The sequence below is a fragment of the Danio rerio genome, chromosome 15 (genome assembly GCF_052040795.2).
Source record: "Danio rerio strain M-AB ecotype USA chromosome 15, GRCz13ab, whole genome shotgun sequence".
Classification (NCBI taxonomy): domain Eukaryota; kingdom Metazoa; phylum Chordata; class Actinopteri; order Cypriniformes; family Danionidae; genus Danio; species Danio rerio.
This window is the reverse complement of record NC_141035.1, coordinates 14,062,214-14,072,500: the sequence shown is the minus strand read 5'-3', so window position 1 is coordinate 14,072,500 and position 10,287 is coordinate 14,062,214. Positions and strand designations below refer to the sequence as shown.

Here is a 10,287-nt window from a genome sequence, read left to right as displayed (position 1 = left end):
AAAATATCTAGTAAAATATAATGTGCTGTCATCATACCAAAGATAAAATAAATCAGTTATTAGAAATGAGTTATTAAATATGTTATGTTTAAACTGGGCTTTAAGCATCTTTACTGTATTTTTGATTTTATTATTGATGAATAATAAAAACAGTCGGCAGCAGCAGGAATACCGCACACTGTCACTTTTTTTTTCTCTCTTTCACGTGTCTTTTGATTCTCAACTTGCTTTTTATTACATAAATGAGGGTTAATATGAATAATCACTAAACACCACGCTCTGACACAAATGTGCATGTATTTGACCTTTAAAGCGCTCACATTAAGATGGCGTTAGATGTGTGTGTGCTCTGCTGTCCGAGGGTAAGTGCGGCTTGTGCGCAAACACTAACACACACACCACACACACACACCACACACACCTCACAACACAACACACAACACACACACACACACCTGTCCGAGGCTAAGCGCGGCGCACGCGCACACAACAGCACGTGCCCTTTAGGCTTTTAAAAATATGAATGATGCGCATCCCGTGCTGCAAAAGTTACATTACAGCACATGCTTTTAGTCATTTTCATGTGGAACTAAGCTTTGCAGAGCGACACGGAGGACAGGAAAGGAGGTGGTATGTGATAGAATAATCGTTTATCTCGATTAATGGTTTTTCATAATCGTTAAAAAACCAAAAGCGAAATCGTATTTTCGATTAATTGCACAACCCTAACATCAGCTGCGCGCACAAGGCAAGGCAAGGCAAGGCAAGGCAAGGCAAGTTTATTTATATAGCACATTTCATACACAATGGCAATTCAAAGTGCTTTACATAAACAAGAATAAAAGAAACAAGTAAAATAAAAATAAAAACAAATAATAAAAATGCATAAAAACAAAACAAAACATAAAAACAGGTAAAATGTGATATAAAAGAATGAAGAAGAAAAGAAAATCATAATAGTGCAATCTGTCGGACGCAGCACAGTGCTCATTCAGTAAAGGCACAGCTAAACAGATGTGTTTTCAGTCTTGATTTGAATGTGCCTAATGTTGGAGCACATCTGATCATTTCTGGAAGCTGATTCCAGCAGCGAGGGGCGTAGTGGCTAAAAGCCGATTCACCCTGCTTTGACTGAACTCTTGGAACTTCTAGTTTATATGATCCTAAAGATCTGAGTGATCTGTTAGGTTTGTATTGAGTGAGCATATCTGTGATATATTTAGGTCCTAGGCCATTTAGTGATTTATAGACCAGTAATAATACTTTAAAATCTATTCTGAATGTAACTGGCAGCCAGTGTAAAGACCTGAGGACAGGCGTGATGTGCTCTGATTTTCTGGTTCTGGTCAGAATTCTGGCTGCAGCGTTCTGGATGAGCTGCAACTGTCTGACTGTCTTTTTAGGAAGACCAGTGAGGAGGCTGTTACAGTAATCCACCCTGCTGCTGATAAAAGCATGAACAAGTTTTTCTAAATCTTCACTAGAAACAAAGCATCTGATTCTTGCTATGTTTTTGAGATGATAGTATGCTGATTTACTGACTGCTTTGACATGACTGTTGAAACTCAGATCTGACTCCAGAGTCACACCAAGATTCTTGACCTTATTTTTTGTTGTTTGACCTTTAGTGCCAAGGTACGCATTTACCTTGAGAACCTCATCTTTGTTTCCAAACACAATCATTTCAGTTTTCTCTTTGTTTAACTGAAGAAAGTTTTGGCACATCCAATTGCTCATTTCATCAATGCATTGGCAGAGGGTGTCAATGGGGCTGTAGTCATTAGGCAGTAAGGCTAGGTAGATCTGAGTGTCATCAGCATAGCTGTGGTAGGAGATTTGGTTCTTTCTCATTATTTGGCTTAGAGGGAGCATGTAAAGGTTGAACAGCAGAGGTGCCAGAATCGAGCCTTGTGGGACTCCACACGTCATGGGTGTCCACCTCGACCTATGGTCACCTATACTGACATGGTAACCTCTACCTTCTAGGTAAGATCTAAACCATTTGAGGACCGTGCCAGACAGCCCAACCCAGTTTTCCAGCCTATCCAGAAGTATGCTGTGATCGACAGTGTCAAATGCAGCACTGAGATCCAACAATACCAGCACTGTTATTTTACCTGAATCTGTATTTAGGCGTATATCATTGATTATCTTTATAAGAGCGCTTTCTGTACTGTGATGTGCTCTGAACCCCGATTGAAAATTGTCTAAACACCCCCTGAAGTTTAAGAACTTGTTAACCTGGTTAAAAACAACTTTTTCAATGATTTTGCCAATGAAAGGGAGATTTGAGACACACAACACTGTTGTCAGTGAACAAGGATTGCCTGTGTTTCACAGCGTGCCTGATCACCTTCTAATTTGGTATTCAAGTGATTTCTTTTGCTCGCACGAACACTTATCAGTCATGCTGCTTCTCAATTCTAAGATAGCATTTGCACATATATTGACAAACAGTCTTAAACCAAAATTCTAATCTTTAGAGACAGGCAGCTCTGGCAATTAAAAATTATTTTCAACCGGCCAAAGTGTATACGTGTATGTAGCACTCAACACGTATGAGTTCACTCTTTACAATTCTCTTATTTAGATTAATATTTTCTGTAAGAAGCTTTAGAATATTATATTTGTGCATATACATTAGATTCAAATTTATATGTCAGGGAAAAAAAAAAAATTTAAAACACACAAAAAAAAAAAAAAAAACTCAAGAGAAACAATAAAACTAAAAAAGAATAAAATTTTGTTGTTTGTAATTTTTTTCACAATATTTCACATAAATTAAACATATTATTTTTCTATTTGTACAGTTTGATGTTTGGTGATTTAAATATTATTTTAATTAATTTATCCATACAACAAATCTACATAATAATGCACCATAATGTATTACATATATTCACTGAGAAATGGATAAAAAATTTAATTTTTAAAGTGGGGTGTACTTATTTATGTTAAGCACTGTATGTGTGTGCACAAACACATTATAATTTATTATTTCATTATATGAAATGTTATTTTTAAGTTGCATGTTGTGCTTTTTTCTTGTATTATGTAGGAAAAAATAGAACCAAAAAAAAAAAAAAAATACAATGGAAAATACTAATCTCTTTATATATGATGAAGTGAGGATCAGTTTGTTTTTAGAGAGCAGGACGTATGATCTTACCCTCACCGGAGCGAGCCTGGCCCGGGATAGACGGAGGTGGAGTGGGTTTGGGGGGAAAATCTGACATAATGCCTTGTAACTTGTTCCGGCGGTTCTCTGAACCTAAGCAGAGGAAATAAAGACTAAACAAACCAGCAACTACAGTAGGAAAACAAAACTCAACCCACTGCTGTCAGTCATTTATCCAGTGCTGTGGAAGAGGTGAAGAGAGTATCGGGGAAACAAACAAGCACATGCTGACGTTAAGACAAAATGGCATCCTGTCAACAGATTTTTATCAACAGGAAGTTGCAAACAAAAGCAAATTATAAGAAAACAATGAGCGGTCACAGCATGACGATAAAGGGAAACCCTCACATCCACTGTCAAAACCACAATGAAGTAAGTCGGCGTCTAGTAATGCATTTCAGGATAAAGTTTGAAAGGACAGTTTACCCAAAAATTCTCACTATTTGCTCACCGGTTCCAAACTATTGTGACTTTCCTTTCGATATTAAACAAAAAATAAGTTATTCTGAAATTAATAGAAACCTTTAACCATTGATTTCCATAGTCAAAAAAAGCAAATACTATGGAAGTCAATGCTAACAGGTTTCCAATATTTTTCAACTTCATTCATTCATTCGTTTTCAGTCCCTTTATTAATCAGGGGTCGCCACAGCAGAACGAACCACCAACTTATCCGGCATATGTTTTACACAGCAGATACCCTTCCAGCTGCAATTCAACATTGGGAAACACCCATACATTATTGCATTCACACACATTCACTATGGCTAACTTGGCTTATTCAACTCACCTGAATAGCATGTCTTTGGACTGTGGGGGAAACCGAAGCACCCTGCAAACATAAGGAGAACCTGCAAACTGCACACAGAAATGCTAACTGAACAAGCCGGGGCTTGAACCACAGACCTTCTTGTTGTGAGGTGATCAAGCTACCCACTGCGCCACAGTGATGCCCATATTTTTCAACTTATTTTGCGTTAAAAAAACAAAACCAAACAAAACAAAGCGGTTTGTGATGAGTAAAGGATGACTAAATGTATATTTTTTGTGTGTGTGTGAACTGCATCTTTAAGCCTCCATTTGTCTTTAATTTTATCTAGTTTCTATCTCTGTCTCTTATATACAAATATAGTTGTTGATTTTTCTGAAAAAAATAAAAAGTATTTTCTTTATAATTTGATTGATTCAGGTATACTTTTTGTGAGTCACCTCTTGGGAGAACAGCAGTGTCCTATTCATTTGCAAAAAAAATTTTAAATAACTTTTTTGGTTCTCCTAATAGAATAGAATAGAAATGAATAGAATATTTCTCTTAAACACAAAACAAGATGTTGAAGAAAGAAAGAAAGAAAGAAAGAAAGAAAGAAAGAAAGAAAAAATTCCATTTTTATATATATACACACCTAAAATTCTGACTGTATATATATGTATATATATATATATATATATATATATATATATATATATATATATATATATATATATATATATAGTTGAATTCAGAATTTTTAGCCCCCCTGAATTATTAGCCCTCCTGTTTGTTTTTCCCCCAATTTCTGTTTAACAGAGAAGATATTTTTAACACATTTCTAAACATAATAGGTTTATTAACTCATTTCTAATAACTGATTATTTTATCTTTGCCATAATGACAGAAAATAATATTTGACTACATATTTTTTAAAACACTTCTATACAGCTTAAAGTGACATTTAAAGGCTTAACTACGTTAATTAGGTTAACTAGGCAGGTTAGAGTAATTAGGCAAGTTATTATATATTGATGATTTGTTCTGCAGACAATCAAAAAAAAAAAAAAAACTTTTAGCTCGCGACCCCTAAAACAACAATGTCAGTGACTCGTGACCTCCAATATTCTCTGAGTTGGTTGTAAATACACAAACACGAACACACCAATAGGCCCAAGTCGATTAGAATATAGATAAAATATGGCAATTACAATAGTTTAATAAAAGGAATTAGATTTTGGAAAATCACCAAGCAATCCCTTCTGATTGTCCTACGACCCCCACTTTGAGAACCACTGGCTTAAAAAGGCATTATTTAAAAAAATTATTTTGACCTTAAAATGACTTTTAAAAACTGCTTTTATCCTAGCAGAAAATAGGATAAAATTCCAGTAGAAAAAAATATTATCAGATATACTGTGAAAATTTCCTTTCCTGATTTCCTGTGAAAATTTTCTGTTAAACATCATTTGGGAAACATTTAAAAGAGAAAAATAAAATAAAATCAAAGGGGGGCTAATAATTCTGACTTCAACTGTATATACATAAATAATAAAATTTAAAAAAGCATGCAGACACTTGATAATTATATAAGATAAGCTAAGTGTATCATAAGTTATAGTTTCAATTTAAAATTCATACTGTGTTGAAAAAAGTTCATTCTAATGCATGTTTTGCCAAAGCTTTTGTTGCAATTACATAATTTTGACCACCAGGTGTCACTAGCAAGTGCCGTTTTGAACATTTTGAAACTGAATTATTTTGCAAAGCAATTGGTTTATTTTTTTAGAAACTTTGTAAAGCTTAAGTTCTTCATCACTACCACAAAATGAAAAAGTGCCATCAGCAGGGCTGTGCGATTTATCGAAATAGAATTGCAATCAAGATTTGAAATGTTGCAATTAGCTAATCGCAAGTGGCGTGATAAGAAATTTATATTTATGTATTATTTAATTTCTCCCGCCCAGAGCAAATGCAAGACTGCTGTCTGTGTGAAATAATCTTACAAGCCAATTAAGTGAGGACACATTCGTTCTGTCTAATCAAGATTGTGCAACCAGAATATTTGAAAGACCAACAATAAAAAAATAAACAAACAGGAAAGCATGAACAAGTGGGATAATGGCATCTGCTGCTTCAGTAGCAATAACAGATGAATTCATGAATTCTGTCGCAAAATTGTTGCCAAAGCACAATGAAATACAACAACCAGCATCTAAAAAAGCACCACAGCCAGCTACATAAGGAGTGTTTTGCAAAAATGTCAACGGATACTATTGACAATGACACTCAATCTAGTAAATGTTAAATGTTATTATCTTTTAAGTTTCTTTTTTAACTAACACTCACTGCAGTAAGAAGCTCCGATACAGAATCTGCTGAATCTTGACAATACAATTAAATCACAATATCTGTCAAAATAAATAAATAAATATATATTTTTAATTGCAATTATATATTTTCCAAGGGCGACACGGTGGTGCAGTAGGTAGTGCTGTCGCCTCACAGCCAGAAGGTCACTGGTTTGAGCCTCGGCTAGGTCAGCTGGCATTTCTGTATGGATTTTGCATGTTCTCCCCGTGTTTGTGTGGGTTTCACCCGGGGCCTCCGGTTTCCCCCACAGTCCAAAGACATGCAATACAGGTGAATTGGGTAGGCTAAATTGTCCATAATGTATGAGTGTTAATGAGTGTGTATGGATGTTTCCCAGAGATGGGTTGCAGCTGGAAGGGCATTTGCTGCGTAAAACATATGCTGGATAAGTTGGCGGTTCATTCCGCTGTCGCGACCCCAGGGACTAAGCCAAAAAGAAAATAAATAAATGAAAAGATATTTTATCCAAATCACACAGTTATATCCCCAAATTGCAAAGTTAGCATTGAATTGCAATTGAACTGCCATAATGTAACACTAATTATGTTTTCTATCCTTGTTCTTTTTGTTTTGTTAATCTATATGTATAATTTCCATGCTAAAAAAAAGAAAAACCTAAGTTCAGGAATCCATACCTAATTCTCGACCGTCTCCAGATATGCGAGCTTCTCCAGCCCCTTCCCCTTCTTCTCCAGAGGCCAAGAAGTCAAACTCTCCCAGGGCGTCCTCAGAGTCATCTTCATCATCCTCATCCTCTGGGTCCAGGTCAGTGGTCATGGGTTCTCCGCCCATCTACATTCATAGGGACCACACAACACCATTAACAAAATAATAGATCTGTGCACACTCTCCTTATCTGCATGTACTGTAAACGCTCTGACCTTGGCTCTGGACTTCTTGTTTTTGCGTCCATCAATGCAGTCTGTGGTCATGCCCTGGAAGTCTTCCTCTTCATCACTGTCATCCTCGTCATCGTCCTCACATCCACGCAGGAAAGGGATTTTGTCCAGGACTGAGCTTCCCATCCGCTCTTTAGAGCTCTCTTTTCCAGCACGCCTGCGAAGAGAGAGATTCCAAGAGCAAACAGTCAATTGCAAACACTGGATTGACAAACACTCACGCCAAATCTCATTGAGTACTGTTTTTGTGAAATGGAAGGGAAAAGCAGCTTTATAAAAAGCGTTCGTTTAGGAGGTATAATGCTTTTTATGAACAATTGAAGGAATAAACAATCTTCGCCAAGTGAATGTACTACAAATACTGTCATCAAGTAACGCAGGTCAAAGACAGAGGTTTATAGCCAGTGTTGGGGAAAGTTACTTTTGAAGTAATACATTACAATATTAAAGGTGCAGTAGGTGATCTGCCAAAATGCTAACCGCTTAGCATATTATATTTGGACGGCGCACCGCATCACAACAGCAGACAGACAACCCACTAGTTCATGTCATTCGCCAGTTAGTTAGTAGCAGCACCGTGCAGGAATTACATTTAATACTTAGCCACACTTGCATGCTATTTCAGAGCGAATATTCAGAGTAGCATGTTAAACATTTTAGGAAGGCTGTCATTGTTTAAAAATGACCCAATATAAATATAAAAGCAACTTCAGCTCAATAAAGCAGGTTAGGCGGAACAGCACTATTTACTGATGTTTTGTTGTTAAACTAAATATAAATCTACAATATCGATGCTGTAAAAGGACCTTATGAAACTGAAAATAATCACATCAATATTTCACCGGGAGATTTCAGAGGCTGAACAACACGCCTGTGCATAAGTCATTCATAACACAACACAATCTAACATACGCTTAGCCTGATATAAACACATATAAAAACATTTAGATTATTTACTGTAATCATTACTATTGGACTGTGAAGAGACTATCAACCAGCACAACAAAAAAATGTTTCTGAAGACAATCATCTACTGCACCTTTAAGTTAATGCAGTTTTTTTTGTTACTTTTTATGGTAAGTAATGTGTTAAGTTACTTTTGAGTTATTTTTGTGTTACTTTTTATTACCTAGCTAAGGCTTGATCTCTTTCAGTACTTGTTTTTCTTTTTTCTTTTTAAATAGAAGAGTTCTGTAATTAACAACACACTGTATAACGTTCACCTATATTTATCTATAAAAACACATAAAAACATATTTTAGGATGATGTTATTTGAGAACTTCCTTCCTGCCTCATATACAGATTATTGAAAGTTTAAAGCAACAGGTTTACTACTTTTGTACTATTTGTCTGAAGTGAAATCACTGTCTATTGAGACAATCTCCTTTTCCTTTTCTTTGATGCATTTAAAATATAGCCCGTTTCCACTGAGTGGTACAGTACGGGTCGGTACGATTACATTTATCAGGCTTGCATTTCCTCAAATGGTACCCTTTTGGTTGGCATAGTGTACGACAGAAAGTTTCAGTCGACGTCATTCTCGCTCGGGGAAATGTGAAAGTAAAGCTGTACGGGTGGTTCACATATCATATGAGAAGCACATCACACAAAACAGATGCTTTATACATATAAATATTTGTGTATAAATGTTCATTACTAACCTTTTTATGAACATGACTTGATTATAACTGCTGATCAATGATCAATGCATCCAATTATACAAAATAAATACATAAATGCAACATATATGAACAAATACAGACTCTTACAGTCTCCGATATGTTACTAACTACAGAAAAAAAAAACACAAACACACAGCATTCATTTAGTCCTTATTTGGGTTCAAAAACAACAAGTAACATAGCCCTCAGTCAGTGCAAACCTCTCATCTGTATCTTTAACCTTCACTAGCACATGTAACGTATGTAATGTAATGTTAGAAAGTAATTACATCATTTTGTGTTCATAATAGTCCAAAATGTGATAATAATAGTTAAACATGGCAGTTTGTTCATGCTTTAGGGTGGTAAAAGAATAATTTGCTCCCTTGTTTTTTCCGGCTTGCGTTTTTTTCACACTTCACTCTTACGTTTGTCCATTTCTGAAACGCACGTATTATTATCATCAGCTCAAGAAGTTCGTTATTTCAAATATAGACGTGCGATCATGAACTCTCAGAAAAAAGTTAAACCTCTGGCACTTTTAGATGGCGTCGTAAAACAACAACAGGATGCAGCAGATTTTGTTCTTCTTGGCTTTGTAGCTGTTTATCAAGACGACGACAAGGTTTGTTTGAGCTCGGGTTGACCATTGGCTTGTTATTATATGTATACAATATTACGGTGTAATGTCTCGGCTGTGTTTTTAAAAATGGGGGTTCCTTTTTTTATTTTCATTCTCTGTTTCATTTCATTCTCTTCCTTCTGCTTGATAATGGGAAAAACAAAATCCCATGGAAAATGAGAAACAGATGAATAAATAAAAAAGCACAAAACATAACAAAAAAATTACAAAAATGTAACTAAATTATATAACAAAAATAACCAAACAAAAGGACAACCAACATACAAAATAAAACTAAAACCAACAAACAAATGTAAAAAAGAAAAAAAAAAACTAACACAAGAGAAACAAAAACTAAACTAAAAAGGATCAACAATGTTTTAATTGTTGTTTTACTGAGTTAAGTCAATAAAAATATCTAAAAAAAAAAGTATCAACAAAACCCACCCACATAATAAAAAAATAAATAAAAAAACACAAAAGATAGGAAAACAGAACAAATAAAGACAAAAAAGAACCAAACAAAAATGAAATAAAACACAAGCACAAAAAGGAGGAAAACCTCAGACAAAACAAAAAAGATCAAGAAGACAAAATGCAAACAAAACACAATATAACAAGAAAAATAAAAAGCAAAACTACAAACAAAAACTGCACAAAAACACACAACCAAAAATAGTAGCAAACAAACAAAATAGGGTAAAAACTGAAATAAAAATGTGTAATGCTTCAACACGTTTTATAATACTTATGACAAAAATAAACCACAAAATGATGCAACTTCTAGTTTCTTCGAGTCTTAAAG

General features: G+C 35.0%; 1 protein-coding gene across 2 annotated transcripts in view; it reads right to left on the bottom strand.

Annotated features, from left to right (window-relative positions):
- Positions 1-10,287, bottom strand: part of strn4 (striatin, calmodulin binding protein 4) — an 82,533-nt gene that overhangs the window by 28,031 nt on the left and 44,215 nt on the right. For both annotated transcript variants that reach the window (XR_015509104.1, XM_087283752.1), the window contains exons 6-8: positions 7,181-7,355; positions 6,935-7,091; positions 3,170-3,271 (exon numbers count right to left, since the gene is read on the bottom strand). Coding sequence is in view for 1 of the 2 variants with exons in the window: in XM_087283752.1 (XP_087139878.1) it covers positions 3,170-3,271; positions 6,935-7,091; positions 7,181-7,355 (434 nt within the window). In the remaining variant the exon portion in view is untranslated. The remainder of the gene's footprint in view (positions 1-3,169; positions 3,272-6,934; positions 7,092-7,180; positions 7,356-10,287) is intronic.